At 37.5% G+C, this 17,912-nt stretch overlaps 1 protein-coding gene across 2 annotated transcripts in view; it reads left to right on the top strand.

Moving 5' to 3' along the window:
• Window positions 1-8,535, top strand: part of tbc1d32 (TBC1 domain family, member 32) — a 37,299-nt gene extending 28,764 nt beyond the window's left edge. The window contains exons 33-34 of one of the 2 annotated variants that reach the window (XM_043219343.1): window positions 2,077-2,265; window positions 4,890-8,535. In XM_043219343.1, coding sequence (XP_043075278.1) covers window positions 2,077-2,265; window positions 4,890-5,009 — 309 coding nt within the window. In that variant the 3' untranslated portion in view covers window positions 5,010-8,535. Of the gene's footprint in view, window positions 1-2,076; window positions 2,266-4,889 lie in introns of those variants that run through there. The other variant, XR_006247216.1, reaches the window with a different exon arrangement.
• The last annotated feature ends 9,377 nt before the right edge of the window (window positions 8,536-17,912 follow it).

Below are 17,912 nucleotides of genomic sequence, written 5' to 3'. Positions count from 1 at the left end.
TATTTCTCTGTGTGTATAAAGAAAGCAGAAAATGCAAGAGGATTTTTAAATTATCAAAACATACAAGCATACTCTAAAAATATAAACGTACTTTAAGCAGTGAGCTTTAAATCTTCCCGAGCAACGAGTTTCTCTTCTTTCTAGGGACACATAAAAACAAGTGTTGTTGCTTATTGCCTCTTTTTACTTTATTGTGATGTGAAGGGAAAGCAGAAACAAGATTTCAGAGTTAAAAAAATGTTTGCTGTTTTAAAAATCAAAATGTACTAAAACACAGAGGAAGATTGCGGTAATTCTTATCTTTAGTACATTTGATCACTGAGTTAGACGCAGTGTGTTAGAATTTACTGCTCTGTGTGTGTGTGTGTGTGTGTGTGTGTGAATCAGTGCTGTTAAAGGATTAATTGTTTATAATATATATATATATATATATATATATATATATATATATATATGTATATATAAAATGCATTCAGCAAATATTTTGAAAATATAAATCTATAAAATATATAGATTTATATAAAATATATATAAAATATATAATATATAAATATTTAGCATAAACAACTCATTTTTCATAAATATATACATGCATGTGTTTATACTTATGCATATAAATACACACAGTATACACTTGTGTAAACAAAAATGTTTTTATGCGATTAATCGTTTGAATTTAAAAAAATACATATTTTTAATTGTATAAAAAATATATATATTTCATGTTACATGAGTTAATGAGAGTCGCTACTAGAGCCATGGAAAGATAAAAAAAGTCTTATATGATATATAAATGTGACCATCTGTTTAAAAACAAAAGCAAAAAACTTTCTCTTCAGTCCATAACAGATGTTGTGACATTAAAATTATTATACCAGACGACAGAAGCAGTGATCTACTAAAGACAATACATGATTGGGATTTTTAAAATGCAACAAAAATAAAACCTCAGCAGTTGCTAAAAAAATACCCAAAGTTCTAAAACTTATAACTAGTTTTGAATGGACAAAAACTGAAGGAAAGAAGATTTTCTATTTTAAATTGAGTGTCACCTCCATCATAGAGGGCGTCCGTGTCTGTGCACTCGAGGAGAGTGTTTCAGATTCAAGACAAAGCAGGAAGAGTGTCTGAAAGAGAGACACAGATGCTGTATAAATTGCCTGCTGGAGTGGTCTGAATGTACAGGAGGCATGTACGCTTGGCAGAACTGGAACGCCATCTACGATAACGCAGAATAATTGAACAGCTTCTAAGGGAGGATTATATGACCTGAACTTAGTTCGCCGCCACAGAAACAAAACAGAAATGCATCAAGCAAGTAGATGAAAGAGATTTCTGCATATTGCGATTTAAGAGACCTGATTAATTTTTTGTCATTCATACAAAACATTTCGCCCTTGTTTTCAAGTGAAAACACTACTGTAAGCATAAAGCACGTCGTTTTTATTAGATTTAGATTTAAAACGAGATTTATATAAAAAAATAAACTGGTGCTGGTTTGCGATGAGTCAAATTTTCTGATATTTTTAAAAAAGGTTTCTCGCCAGGGCTGCGTATATTTGAAGTTAAAAATTTCATTAATTTTATGGTAAAGCTGAATTTTCAGCAGTCATTATTCCAGGATCCTTCAGAAATCATTTGAATATGCTGATTTGCAGCTTGCCAAATATTTCTTATTACCATTCATTTTGGTATCCTGCTGCTTTAGATTTTTGTGGGAACTCTTGTGCGTTTAATGTTTTATGCAATTTCGTGCTCGGGATTATTTAATAAATATGAATAATTTTGTAGCGATATTAATGTCTTCATTGACTATTTTTACTGGAAAATTACAAAAAAGCTGTTTCAGAAAATGACGCGATGATTTGTTTCATGGCTAATTCTAACTCTTAACAGGTAATGGACTGCATCAGACCTTGAGGCCATCGTGTTAGAATTTGATTTTCAGAAGTTATTGGTCTCTCATTTATTTTTCCAGCACGTCATATCGATTAATTTAAAAAATGTATGGCGCAAACGTTGCATTTTCGCAAAACACCTTTCACCTAGCTCTCTCTCCCTCCACCTGTTATGCAGATCTGTATTCAGTGGCTCGGCCAGTGCTTCTGGAACTACCTGGACTGGCCTGAGATCTGTCACTATGTAGCCACGTGCGTCATCATGGGACCAGACTATCAGGTCTATACGTGCATCTCTGCCCTCCGTCACCTTCAGCAGGATATCCTGCAGCACACTCAGACGCAGGACCTGCAGGTCTTTCTTAAGGTGCAGTATAACCTGTTTTTAAACGAAAATATATCATTTGCTCTATTCAAACCGGTATGATTTTCTTCTGTGGGACACAAAGGAGACTTTTAGCTGAATGTTGCTCGTTTCCATTTAATGAAAGTGGACGTGGATCTGGGACAGTCGAGCTTTAAAAAGGACATAACGGCGCCACATAAACTCATAAAAGTATACCAGAGAGGAAAGAAAGTATATTTCGGAAGACATGAGGGTGAGTAAATAATGACAGGATTTTCATTTTTGGTTGAACTAGTCCTTCAAGGTGAGAAAATCCCGAAGCCGGTGTTGTTTTAAAGGATGCACAAAGGTTTAAAGTGTGCAAGCATGTCTAGAGTAAATCAGATTAAACACACTCTTGTCCTTGCTTCACCCTTAAAAGTTTCAAACTTTTCAGCCTTTGTGCGCGTGTGCCGGTGTACCTTGTAGAAAAGAGAAAGCATTTCAGACGATTCCTGAAAGGCTTCTGAGGATTTGTACATATCCAAGATTACAAAACTTATCTATATTTCATCTAAATTAAAGATCTGGATGGAAATTACTCGTAACAATCCCTCCCGATGTCACTCTGTAGCTGAATGCCAGGGTAAATGTACAATGAATCCATTTTGGATGATTCAACATTGCAGAAATCAAACTCAACTAAAGACGTTCTTTTGTTTGCGAGATTTCAAAAGCAATTGTCTGTCACTGCCGAATACATCCAACTCTTTGAAAACCATGACCGAGTCTGGCTAGTGAGTTCAAAGCATCCTGCAGAACCATTTTTTCTTTGTTTTTTTTTTTTTTTTTTATCAGTAACAATAGGCAGCTGAATAGTTTTAATGTCTTTAGATAATGGGTACTTGTAATTAAAATGTCACTTTTAGTGTTTCATTTTAAACCCACCAACTTAACCAGTTCCTAGTTTTAAATGGCTTTGTAGGCGAAAGACGTCTTTCAGCTTTAGGGAAACATCTGGACTTTTCGCAATTGTTCTCTGTTTTGCTACTCCACAGCTGTCATTAATGGTGTGAAGAAAAAAATCTGTCTCCATTTACCCCCCTGTTATTTCATATCTCCTCAGTTTTTGTTCTTCTACATAACCTCTACGTTTCACAGGATCTCCAAGCTGCTTTCTGAAATACAACAAAAGCCCAAAATTAGATATTAAAACTTTATCACACCATGTTTGAAATGAATGACCTCCGGTCCCCATTGTGACATGCCTTTTATTGTGACCCTGGACCACAAACTCTTGAGATTTTATACATCATATCAAAGCTGAATAATTCATCTTTCCTTTGATGCACGGTTTGTTAAGATAGATTAATATGTGCCCGAGACACAAACATTTGAAAATCCTGAATCTGAGGGTGCAAAATAATCTAAATACTGAGAAAATCACCTTTTTGCCCAAATTAAGTTCTTAGCAATGCATATAACTAATCAAATATTAAGCTTTAATATATTTACGGTATAAAATGTTCTTCACGGAACATGATGTTTGCTCGATATCCTAATGATTTTTGCCAAAAAAGAAAAATCTATAATTTTGACACATGCAATGTATTGTTGGCCATTGCCACAAATATACCCCAGCAACTAATTTTGTGGTCCAGGGTCGCATTTATTAGTTTTTTCACATTCTCAAACTGTTGACATCCTTCAGATCATCCAATTTTGTGTTTCTTTGGGGGAAAAAAAGCAATTCTTAGATTGGAATACATATCGAATGCATTTTTGGGTGAAGTATTCCTACAAGTTCACCAAAGCATCGTAACGGCAAAACCAACTTTCTGTCACCAGAGCAGCATATTTTTTTCTTTAGTGTACTTGTTCTGCTGTCTGTTATTATCTGACTCTATCCAGTTGCATATAAAGATGTTCCGTATTAAAATGTCATTATCTAGCTTTTATCAGTGTTTATCGTTTGTTTTGTAATAGACATATTCCGGCCATTAGTTTTTTGTTTGCTCTTAAAGCATTGTGAGCTTATCTGTTTTGTTTGTGATTGCCATACCAACTGCTGTGGTCTGCATTTATATCACAAAACTGCTTACACTGCAGGCATATTTTATTTAACGCAGCAAACTCATAAAGGTTTATTATCCTTTCTCTCATTTTCATCCATTCGCTATGAACCGAAGTGTCCTTCTGTAACTCGAGGCACAGCTTTAGGACCCGCATTCGCTGACTCATCGTAAACAAAATGTAATTCATTTGGCTTTGTCTAAACAATATTATTTATCCCCAGCTAAATGTCAGAGTATATTAGACAGAGCATTGTTTATTTAGCATCAGAACGTGTAGCCTCATCTCGCATGGCGACCTCTTGTTTCATTAATATACGCCATTTGTTACTGTAGGCAGTGAGATCCGGCACAATATTTATAATGTGTAAAATCTTGCATGATTTCATTCAGCGGCGCACAATTCACGGGGTGATTTTAGCCACTCTGCGTGCAGGATAATCAGGATCTGGAGCAAGAATATCAAACTCTCATCGAAACGGATTGAGCGCAATCTATTCTAAAGCTGTTATAAACCCGCTCTACCCTCTTTTCCGCAAACCGGCTCTCTCAAGCGCTGCTCATCAAATCTGTGCTTCTTTTGCCCGCTTGCAGGAGGAACCAATCCACGGCTTCAGAGTGAGTAATTACCTGGAGTACATGGAGGGGCTGGAGCGCAACTACAGATCCATGGTGCTCTCGGACATGAGGAGCATCTTACCAAGGAGCAGCTAGAAGGAAATAGGCAGCCGAAGATCAGCAGGGACCGAAAGTGCTTGTGGTACAGAATAAAACTGAAAACGCTGCAATGATTTTCTAACACAACATTCTCGATATGTGAAGAGGACACTGTTTTATCAAACACCGTGTGAATATATCCCATTTGCTTTCAGTGTCTGATTTGTTGGGATTCCTACACTAAAGTATTCTCACTCAGGGAATCATAAATATAAGAACACAAACTCTTCAAAGCCATATTGCCACTCAGCGGGATATATAAAGCGTAGTAAATAAATAAGGGCAGTAAACTGGTCCAAAGTGATGTGCTTTTTAAAAACCTTTCCACATAAGCATTAATTCTGGGATATATATATACATACACACACTGGACTCATAAAGTATTGAATTAAATTATTCTTTTCCTTGATCAATCCTGACAGCATACAGTATATAATATTGTATCTTAATAATATAGTCCTGCTTTTGTCGATTCATAGTTGCTTGTCATTAATGATGTTGGACTATTGTGCCAGCTCTATTAACATTGCTAAATCTTTAGGATGTACATTCCGAAATAAGACCAGTAATGTCAAAAAAAGTGTTTTTTTTACTTTTACCCAAGAAGGGCTCATAATATTGTGTGCAAGATGTGCTTCACACATTGATTCAGTAGATAATGCGCGGTTTTTGCCCAATATTTTGATAATGCTGACCTCATACACAAGTTGTTTTCCAAGTCTCAGCCCGTTATGTGACATCAGTAAAATATGAAAAATTCAAAGCTTTTGATGCTTGATTGCCGTCTTAATGGACAATCAAACGTGAAGTGTGTGTAATCTAACATGTCAACACTTTACAATGACTCACAGGCCATTGACGCAGTCTTGTTGTGTAGTGCGTGCTGGATTTTTTAAAAAATCTATATATTAACATCTGCAGTCTCTTATTCCCATCCTAAGGAAGCTGTATAGAGAGGCGGTATCATGTTGACAGGCCGTCATTAGCACATAGATGCAATCTCTCACCCTCGCCATCTGTAACTCACACAGTGAATAATGAATTAGATCATTAGAGAGGTGTCTTTCTCCTTCACAACAACTGCTAAATATTGCATACTGTTTACTCAGTAGGAGGCAGAAGCAGTTATATTTTTAAGCTGTAAAGTTCCCTCAGAGTGCATATTTTTTACTTACTTTCTCCATCGCATTAAAAAATTAAAAAAAGGATCACCTGTAAACTTAAGTGTATATGCTCAGGTAATTAAAAAAAAAAAATCTGTCGTGCACCATCAGTTGTGTGTAATCATAACGAGCTGTACGCATTAATCAGGTTAATGACTTAATGACTGATTGTTGGCCAACAGTCATTTGGAAAGCCGTGTGTGTCTTGTGTTGGCTCCTTGTAAACTGACAATACAAGGGTTTTTGTGACGTGGATGTTGATGATGTATCTGCAGACCAAAATGGTAGGATAATTAGAAAAGTCTAATTATGGGTAATTAAACTGATTAACTGATAATTAGGACCTATCTGTCTCTGCATTAGGCTTGAGGAGTTGCATTAGCTTGATTTTCTCTGGTAAATATGCTTTATTATTCTCCTTCACATTAATTATCCCCCTTATGACTGCTAAATTCCAGTTTCTGAAGACGTACTTGATGAATGGGGAAAAAGTCATTCCAAAGTGAGCACTACTGTCGCTGGCTTACTCTGAAAAGCACTTGAAACAAGTAATATGAAGCGTGCAGGGCATTGGGGGCTGTTTACGCCAAGGACGATAACTAAAGTTTTAATATTTGTTCTAATTCTGTAATAATAATCCACGCCACAGATACTGACAAAGAAAAGCTACATCATTGGAATCAGTTTCAGACTGAACAATAAAACTGAATCCACTCAGCTCAAGTATTTAAGGAGGCCAAGCCTCATTAGAGACTTGCTATGGACTGCGACATGTAAGCCGTCCGCCATATTGTAGCGGTATGATTTGACGTCATTCGCCATAGTAATCAATGAATATTCAAAAGATGCCACAATTCTGCATACAACAGCTCTGTGTGAATCAAAAGTACGGTGAATGACATCACATACACCGTTCCAACATGGCGGCCGCATCTATGTGCCTGGAGAGGTCCAATGAGGCATCTGTATATGTCTGTGTGGCAGACAACATAATGTTACTATGCTTTAGCATTGATACGAACAATGAACTATAAAGGCCCATTCACACTATGGACGATAACTATAAAGATACAGTTGAAAAAATCGAGTCCATACCACTGCTGCAATGATAAAGACAAAGAGAAACGATATAGTTGGAAACATATTAGAATAATTTTTTTTATTAGATGAACGATAAAAACATTGACGCGCCAGACAGAGTGGGAATAAACACAATATTATTCGCTGGTGTATCATTGTCTTTATAGTCGTCATTCTTGGTGTGAACGGATTTAAAGATAACGACATTGTTCTGAAAATCATTCTCAAAATTTAAGAATAGCGGAGTCCACATCTCGTTATAACAGGATGGAGCCTGATTGGCTGTCAGTGTTTGAATCATTCATCAGCTGGAAAAAAATCTGTTCTCAAAATGATTCCAACGATATAGTTTCTCTGTGCCTTTATCATTATAGCTTTGGTGTGGACTCTGCTATTCTTTAATATTGAGAATGATTTTTAGAAATACATCTTTATTATATTTATATCTATCATGCTTGGTGTAAATGGGCCTTAAGACTTAAATAACTTGTATATACTGACTGTTTATATTACAACATATAGTTAATCCTTAAATGCATACTTCGAGTCTTTAGTGACTCGGAAACATCACTTTCTACCCTCTCCCGCCTTCATTTTTTTAAAGTTAGACGTGAGTTTTCTTAGTAGTCCTCAATCAATTCATTCTAAACAACAGAACTAGAAAAAACATGTAAATTATAAAAAAAAGCTTGTTTTCTGATGTTGTTTGTTTTGTAAAAAAAATTGTATAGGGTCACTAGAGGTATGTAAGGTATGTAAATGTGTTTTATATGCCATGATGTTTTTCTAACAATTACTGCAGGCATCAAACAAACTAATATCATTGAACTGGTCTGAATGGCTTTGCTGCAGAGCAATTACTATGCACAATGAAAAATAAATGTCATTGCCATTTGATTCTGGAAATGGTGAATAAGCTGCTAGATATCAAAATATGAATTTATATAATAGGAATATCAAAATAAAGTCATGGTTGAGATATGAGACAGATGATGCATGTGCAGGTACGCTTTGACGATGATAGCAATGGTAAAATCTGCTCAAATCGAACCCTTTTAAGTTTTAAAGGTAACGAAATATGCTTTATTTTATTCTTCTGTAATTGTTCTTAAAATATCATGAGTTTTATGCAGTAGTTAGAAATTCATTCATGCTGGATATATAGGTCTGGGTGGTTAAAGACGGCAATATGTAATAATGATCGTCGAAACATTCATGCATTTAAGGGTTAAAGATGCAGTTTTGTCTGTAATATTTAATAAAAATCAATGTTAATCATACTTTTTGCTATCAGTCCAGTTTTGAATTTATTCTGTACTTCAGGCAAAGTTCATGAGGGTTGTTCTTTAGCACTGATGTTCAAGTGTCAGTCATTGGATATCTGTTTACTGCATATTGATGGACACACAATCAATCTGAGAGTCTTTGAAGAAGATATCACAAGCATTATCCATCTCTATTATACTCCAGAATCTCAAGGGGTGAGGGGATGAATCCATTTTCTCTCTGTATCAATTCTAATCTGGACTGATTAGCGTGTGATTAGAATGCATGACTTTAACTCTCCCTGTCCGCTAATTCAAAGCCCAGTAGCATCAACCATAGGTCAGCTTCTACAGAAAATGGATGAGATGGTAGGAGTCAATTCTTGTTCCTTGTGGGATAGAATAGGCTTACGGATCAGGCTCAAACTAAGAGAGTTAAAATCTACAGACTTTGTGGGGAAAGTAAAACTCTTTTATGTTCAAAGTAGGCACCGAAGAAAGGAAGCGAAGAGAAGGAGACGCTAGGCAGAAGAAGATTACCACACGAGCATAACCCATCCATTCCCTGTCAGAAGAAGCCAATAATTTATAACACGCATTACGTATTGTACACACGCTTCCTCAGTCAAGCTGGAGCGCCGCTTTCATTGCACACCATCAATACCACCCTTTTGAATCGTATCGCGGTTCTGCAGTAACACGACGTTGTCCTCTGGCTCCTTTCCTGATGTATTTGTAGACTTTTCTTTTCAGATATTCTCTTTTTGCTGTGATCTAACCCATAATGACACCATCAGCACAAATTTCCCCTCAGGCCCACCTGACGAGACCATTGGGTTAATTGCAAAAAGTCTCATTAGCGTTATCGTACAGGCAGCCATTTGAATTACCAGAAACACAATACTCACCAGAGCGCAGAGGGAGTCCCATGAATCGAATATGAGAGCGTGATGATCAACTAGTGCAGATAACCCAGGCAAAAAAACCCGGCATTATTCTTGAATGTCTCTGTCTCTTCAAAACACAGGAACAGAGATTGCAGATAGTGTTTGAGTGAAGCTATCACAGCAGAAGTGCATGTCAGAGCCGAAGAGACGCCACAGAGGTGAGGCCGTTTGATTCTCTCTGCTGTCACACACTGTACCATTCAATTAACTTTGACCCCTGCAGTGTCTGTTCTATTCTCTCTGTCTGTTCGGTCATTCTTAAGCGTGGCCAGTAGAATCTATCAGGATGGTCCAGCTGGACACGTTATTAATGAAAAATCTAACGTACTTAAAATTTCTTTACCCTGTCAAAATCAGCACTGTTTCATCAAGCCATTCTAGTTCATGTTGCTTTAAATGCTAATGAGCTCTGCTGACCCCGCCCTTTCTTCCGTCGATTTGATCATAGATATGTGTAGATTCCCTGGGGTGCGTTTCCCAAAAACATTGTTAGCCAGCTATGGCAAGTTTTGTGGTTACCAGCATCGATTCGGTTCAAACGGCATAGTTCAAACTAACTTTTGTAATCAATATGTCACAACTGTACGTGGTTGGAATTTGTGGTTAGCATTGTTCTTCTTGTTAGTAAGACATATAGGCTTCAATAAATACGCTCTTATGCACGAGAAGCAAGCTGACATGCATTACTATCGGTATCTTCCATTCCAGCTAAATATAAAATTAATTCTAGTGATTTATTTTTGAGCATCCATGTGCATAAATAGGTAAGGAAACCCTGGAGTGTGACATAAGAGGGAAGCCGTGATGAATCAAAGATGAAATAAAGCATAATGAAAGGGAAAAAAAATAATAAATTAGTCAGTAGGTGCAGTGCTCAACGCAGCAGCATCTTAGAAATTTCGAATCGGTTAAATAGCATAAGTTATTCCTCCATCGCATGCGTGCCAGTTTGGCGTTGTTTGGGAAATGCACCTCTGTTCGACCAATAAGCAGTCTGGGGGAAAGGGGGCGGAGTCTGTTTGCCAGGAATATAGCCAAAGCATTTCAAAGCAGCACCTGTCTTTTTAAAACTTGCCGTGCTCATATTTAATCAGTTAAACCGTAGCAAGTGTAAGCTACATTTCAATTTACATGTGTAGTTTTTTTCTTCTGTCACTGAGATTTGAAAGGAAACACTGGGAGGATTTTTATCATTATAGGATGGATGTGTACACACACTTCCAACACACATTTACGTTCAAACTACTTTTGCATCCGATGAGCCTCTTAAAAATATTAGATACTGTGCTGTTTTTGGACCCATCATCGGAAACCAAAAATTTTCATCAGGCTTTATGATATTATGCAAAAAAATGATCCCTTTTAGACAAATTTTTCTGTTCAGTTAACATGAGGTTAAACTGGTATCCCACCACTTAACTGTGAAAAAGGAAACAGGGCAAAGGAAACTAAATAGATTTCAGTAGAAAGAACAAGCCAAATGGAATTGTGGGTGTTGATTGGAAAAAACTGTACTGTCACATTGCGTGGACAGTTGAGAATTTTTTTTCATTGTCTACTGCCTCCTTTTCACTGTGAAGTGCCTATTATTGGCTTAGATTTTACATAATGTATTGACATCTGTGCAGTGCATATAAATGTGGCACAAACTGATGAGGCCATTTAATGGTGATGTGATAGTTGGCTTCTTTCCTGGCGAAAAGTTCATTTCGTTCCTGCGGATGGGAGTTCAGTCAAAACACACTCCAGGTGTTACTGAGTGTGTTTTGCAGTAAATGGTATTGTAGACTGAGAACGGTTTAACTGCGTAGAAATAAAACGGTATAACCTTATCTGAACTACAAAACAATTAAATGGGGGGAAATGGGACCGGAACCTCCTGCCACAATGTGATAGTGCTAGAAGGTGTGGTTTCTAGGCGATTGCTTATTGGCCCGTATCAAAAGAGCCCACCCCCAAAACCTCATATCAGCCTATATATATAGTTAAAAATAAACATGACTGCTTACAGACAGCATGCAAGGAAAGATAAGTGATGGGTGTAAATTGGTATGCCAGCAGCTTCTGTGGCTTCCTCGACTGAGCAGATCAAACAAGCTTCTGCTTAATGCTTTTCATTTATCAATACAGCACCATCGGCAGACAAGAAACCGTCTCAACGGAGTGCTTGAGCTCTGAAACATTAATGACAGGCATCACCGCAGAAAGGTCTGAGTCATGGCAGAGAGGCTGACAGAGATCTTTGGGATCAGATTGTCAATTAACCCTGGTAACTAAGTGCAAGCGCACGTACTCTCAACTAGACATTTCAGTCTTCTGAAACGGGACAAAATCTTCTCAATAGGTCTAGCGTAAAGCTTTTTATACCATCAAGAAGACACAGGTTCTGTAATATAGTCCCATGTTTATATTCATACATTAAAACCAAGTTTAATCCAAATTGCAAGTTTAAATAGTTTCCAACGACTTTTAGCTAAAGTTGAGCAATTGGAAGAAAATAATTGCAGCGATACAGTAACAGTAGATACGGTCTGCACTTCGTTACCACTAACTGCTATTCTGCTATTATATCTAGCTACCGTTCTGCTATTATTATGAATAGCCAACTCCTTTTCAGGTCATTAGTCAGCAAATTGCCTGTAAGCTGTGCAGGAGTCGTGATCGTCAATGGCCTTCGAAATTTCACCAAGCTGAGGAGGCGCTAAGATCAGCTCAAGAGTTCAAGTTCGTTCGCAATCTAACGTCATAACGCCGAGCGAGTTAGTCGTTACTTTTTAATTGCTCTATTTTAACAAATTTGACATTTGGGCAGATTTTAGATGTATAAACATGAGCGCTAAACATGAGTGTCAAGAAAGAGACAAATCTTCCATTTTCTCAGAAGGATGCCTGTGATGAAAATACACACGCTGGGATTCAAGACATTTTTCACGGCAGCTCCTAAATTCTTACAAATGGCCTCCCTGGTTATTTGTGACCGGCGTTGTTGTTCATTTCCTGTCGTTGGTGCCACGGTACTAAATCATCAGCGGTTATGAAATCCTTGGGATATAATCATTGGAGCATTCTTTCTGATTAGACCTGCGACTCAAAGAGCAATTTTCTTAGTTTAAAGTAGGCCTACAGCCTTATACTACAATACTAAAAAAGAAAAGACTCAATGAGAAAAGATTGTGGGATGTTAGCCGCCAAAATGTGAAATGCGTCAAATACGAAAATTGTCATACATTCTCTAAACTGACGCATCTTTTCATTTCCTCCTCAGTCGGATGTGATCACTTTATGAGATTCAGAGCTGTGCTGCTTCGGGGGACAATGGCAGTCGATGTGTAACTTTCAGGTACAATGATGTTTTGCAGTAGTTTAATAGGACTCTGAGGGTTAAACTTGGGTTGAACCTAAATATTTATCCTTATAATGTGTTTCTCGTTTTTAGAATTCACTGCAAATGACATAAGCTTTGACTATCTTGAGGATATGGTCAATAATTGTTAAAATAATTCATTTTATGTTACATTTTTAATTCTAGGATGTATTTGTACGTTGGTTAACCTGTATTTGGTGAAAAATAGGCTTTAGTTAATAGCTCATAAGTGTTTTAATTATGCTTTGATGGGTGTTTAGGGTTAATGGTTGTTTTGAGAAATATTTTACCATCTCGAACTGTAATGTGCACGCCAGGCTTCCTGAGATTGCTCATTATATTCATTGAGATGATGTTTTAGCATTAAACACGACCCCTTAAACAGATCTGTCGTTGTCGCCTGTGAAGAGTTATGTTTTTGTGCTTTCCTTTGCTTTGAAGTTGTTCGTTTCTGTTATTCCAAGCACGCTTTTGCTTGTGCCCCCAAAAACCATTTGGACACGAAGCCGCAAAATGTCTCAGAGAAATGTTCTAGCGTTTTTTATTTGCAGATGCCACTTTGATTGATATTTTTTTATATAACGCGATATAATTCGGACAGTTTGATTTGTGAAGTATTCAAGTACGTTTCGGGGTCACCGTATATACTCAATAAAGAAGCCCTTTAAAGTTCACTAGACTCTTTTCTCATTGATCATGAAGGGCTTACTTGGATAACAGAAGCCGTTTCTAGCATTTTATGAATTTCGGGTCCAATACCCAAAAGCTCAGGATAAATGGCCGTATAATCCAAAAATGTAATAACGTCAAAATGTCTCCATCATCAAAGGAAACACTAAGCAAGGAGAGCCCATTCGAAGCACACCTTCCTTTTGTCATCCTAATCGCATTTCGTGAAAACATAATCATCAGTCATTTCAGACAATACTTATTCATGGCGGAAAAAACATGAAATCTGAAATAATTGACATCAATTTTGGCGCCAGTAGCACAAACCTTGCAAGGCCTGGAAAGGTCAGAGCGGGACACGGATTATGTCGGTGTTAATTAGTGACGTGCCCCAGTGGCTGCACGGTCTGTGATCAGGGTGTCAATGAGCTTTCATTAGCGCAGCAACGGGAAATACGCGCTCACACATGTGCATGCTACAGAGCAGGGTTACGAGGATCGGAATCTGTGTTGGGTTTTGATGAACCTGCCAATTCTTCAGGTGCGCAGATGGCACTTCCCTCTCACCGGTGACCTCGGTAAACAAATAAATCAGGTTTTACACTACGTACATTAGTGGAAAAGTAGCGGTCAGTCAAGTTTACCTCATTTAGAAAAAATACTGTATAAATACCATTAATGTAACCATTTATAGGAAATGGATTGTTTTGTAATAATAGCTTTTGGAGCAAGGGCTCCATGCATATGACTTTCTTCTTTTAGAAGAAAACCGGATAAACTAACCCATAAAACTAACCAATCAGGCACCAACCACGGGAAAGCTAATTGTATTCGCATGTGGACATTAAAAATATGTCGCATGCAACTTAAGTCAGTGTAATGCAAATATGTCTCGAATGGCCCAATATAACAATACAATTAAACATAAATGATATCGTATGAAGCTTTGTATGCTGGTGCGTTTGGCACAATTTCGCAACCGATTTTTGGGATACCATGATCAAAGGCATATAGACAGTTTAATGTATAATATCCAAATTATGGTATGAACCAAAAATAGACATTTGTGTGTTTAAATTGTGAAGAAATGCTGTATTACTATACTGGCCGTCGGAGTGAACCAAGCCCATGACGTACACACAAAAAAACCCCATAAGACTATATGAGCTTGACTTTCATCCTTCACAGCCTCATTTGTGTTTACATCCAAGTGAACATCTACTCTGAATCAAAGTGGGGTTTTTTTTGTAAAAGGCCTTTTCATCACAGACTCCAGAAATGATCATCAAGTTCAACCTTAAAGGATACGACACAGAAGACGATATCGGAGACTGCGACAAGGAGGCAAAATAAAAGCTTTGTAATTGGCCTCATTTAAATAAAGCATTCAATGCGCAAATTTGCATTTGCACAATATGAGTAATTACTGAGAAACCTAGGTGAGCGGATCATAATTTCAGCCTTTCCCGCTGAATGACATGCTCTCACCTCGAGGTGAAACACTCATCGAGACACAAACCTGTGTAAGCACTCGTTTCGTACAGCGCTTTTCTTTATCTTGTTAGATCAATAATTATACCCTAACAGACGCTCGTACATTCATGGCTGAATTCTCAAGGTCTCAAGGTCTCAGTTGCACAGTAAAAGCCCATATGCTTGGAAAGCGCCTAATGAGGGTCTTTCAGTCATATTCTTCAGTGTTCCATGCAATATGACGGTTGACTGCAATCCCAAAACCAATTACGCCGCCGAGAGCCAGAATATGTATTTGTGCAGAGACGGCTTGCTGAACTAAAAGTCAAAAATCACTATTTGATGTATTTAAATATGGTTAAGTAAATCTTTGATTCTATAAATCAGAGATTGATTTACTTTGTTTTCGGGATGGAGAACTGGGAGCGGCGCGAGCTTTAGAAAAAAAACGGTTGAATGAATGTTGCTTTTCAGCTTTCTGTTTTCAAATGAGTTTTTCATTCCTTCTGCGTATGTGTGTCTAGGTGGGGTTTTTCCTCTCCGCCGAATGGTGAAGGCTGCACTTCCTGTGATGGATGCGTTTCTATCACACCAAGAGTCTTATTTTCTCATCAGTCCTTACAGAGTTGAAACCGCGGGTCTTTATATTATGCTGAGAGAGCAGGTCAAGGCCATCCGCTCAAACCGTGGAGGTATATCACTGCATTGTTTTTCTGCACTAGCTGTTGTAAACCGCTATTTCGATCGCCGGTATTTGAAGTTTTCCGTTCCTTTGGGTGAATGCTCCTCAAAGCGCGTCACCTTTGTTTATATAGAGCTTTGAACAATAGAGATTTTTTTTCAAAGCAGCCTAACGGTATTAAACAGGGAAGCAACAGAATCTGTGATGTGAACTTCATCAAAAATAAGACGAATCTAAATTCAGCTCTACAAGACAATAGTGTCATTCAATTTCTGTCAGTTTAGTTTAGTTTAGCAACTATCATTTATGAAATATTCAGTTTAGGTCGGTGTTGTTATTCAGCTCGTGCCAATTTGATGTTGGTTCAGTCGAGTTCAATAACAGGGTCGATGTTAAAATAATTAGTCGATTATGAACAAAGCTGATCCAGCTACAAAGCAGATTTTTCAGCTTAAGTCAATTCAGTATTGATTTAGTTCAGTTTAATACTCGCTTTCATTCAGCTGTAGTGGGTTTGATGTTGATTCAGTTCATTAACGGTGTTGATGATGCAAAACCCTATAGCTATATTATAGCTCTTTAGCTATAAAGCAATTTTACAGACAGTGCCATTATTCAGAATCAGCTCAAGTCAGTTCAGTGTTCATTCAGTTCAATTGCTATAAGTTATAAGAACTAAAAGTTAAATTCAATAATAAGTGGCTCAACGAAAGACAATGTAATTATTTATCTAAAAACGATTCAATGATGATTCGGTTTGGTTCAATAAGTGTCAATTTTGCAATACTCACAAATTATTTGACTCAACTATTTTGACTCTACGCTGCTGTCCGGCATTTGCCCGACATCTACGGCTGCAACTCTCCATAGAAATTCTTCTTAAAACGGGGTAAAAACGATGAACTGAAACTTTTTCAATGAGTAAATATATAAATGTGTGCTGTGCTGTTTCTGGTTGCCACAGTAACGGTAATAAGCTAAGGAATTCGTTTAAAATCCTTTTTTTTTGCGTACCGGTAAACCTGTTACGTATGAAACTACATGCAATGATTTCAATGGTGAAGTTAAATACTTGGGTGTTGAATAATAAAATAGTCCGTTGAAACGCAGTTATGATTCAGTTTTCTTCTGTTTTCAATGCATGAATCTATTCCAGGTCCTTTACCACAAAAAGACCATCACTGCGACATTCTGAAGTAGTTAAACTACGACGTCATGGCAACAGGAGAAAGGGTTTGCGAACTGATCAATTCAATGTTGATTCAGTTTAGTTCAATCCATCAGCGTTGGAAAAAAATCATCAATTTATAAACGTAATCAATTCGGCTTAACAGAAGGCAATAGTTTCATTTGTTTATTTAGTTCATTTCAATCTATACATCTATAAAGTAAATCAGTCGCAAATCAAGTTCAATTGTGGCTCAACTGAGTTGATTCAATGTTGATTCAGTTTAGTTCAATGTGTCATTGTTGAAATTTCATCAATTACGAACAAATTCAATTAAGCTATAAAGCAGCTCTACAGAGAACAGTAGTGTTATTTTTTTCTCATCCGACTTTGTTAGTGCCATCAAGTCAATATTTCTAAATATTAAGTGTCTTTGAAACTCAACTAAGCAAGATGCAAAGATCCCAAACTCCAACTGGTGAACAAAATGGAGAAAAAAAACTTTGGGGATACCAGTTCTCTTCGAGTCAAAATCCCCAACAAACTAATCTAGAACTCACCCAACGTTAGTAAAGCTGTCTAAACTGCCACTTGATGATTTTGTTGATTATACCCCAGGCTAGATAATGACTGGGCTGGTGGAGCCAATGTCCTGGGCTGCCAAAGAAGGCATTAAGCGACAGTGACCGAGAGGGGTTCAACTTTATGTGAGGATGTTTTTGATTACATCTGGAGTCTCTAGTCTTAAAATATTACTTGTGAGACGGATGTAGAAAACAGGCCCGCTGTCTTCTGGCTGTGATTACGGTGGTTGGGGAGAGGTCTCCATTACTGCCATTAATCTGGCTGACACTGATATAACAATACAAGAGTCAGAGGAACGTCTGGCCAGCAGCAACACCGCTGAGATACGGCCATTAATCCACACAACTGCAGACCGCTGTCTGTAATCTTTCCACGTTCCTCGGTAGCTGTGTGTGGTGAAGGCGAAGCAAAGATGTGCACGTCTTCGTTTGCACGGGTTATTTTAAATTAAACATACATCACAACAGAGGTATAGGCAATTATTTTTGGACGCTGTGAGACTTG

Source organism: Puntigrus tetrazona, chromosome 20, assembly GCF_018831695.1.
Source record: "Puntigrus tetrazona isolate hp1 chromosome 20, ASM1883169v1, whole genome shotgun sequence".
Classification (NCBI taxonomy): domain Eukaryota; kingdom Metazoa; phylum Chordata; class Actinopteri; order Cypriniformes; family Cyprinidae; genus Puntigrus; species Puntigrus tetrazona.
Note: the sequence above shows the minus strand (reverse complement) of the source record. Positions and strands in the feature narration are given on the sequence as shown.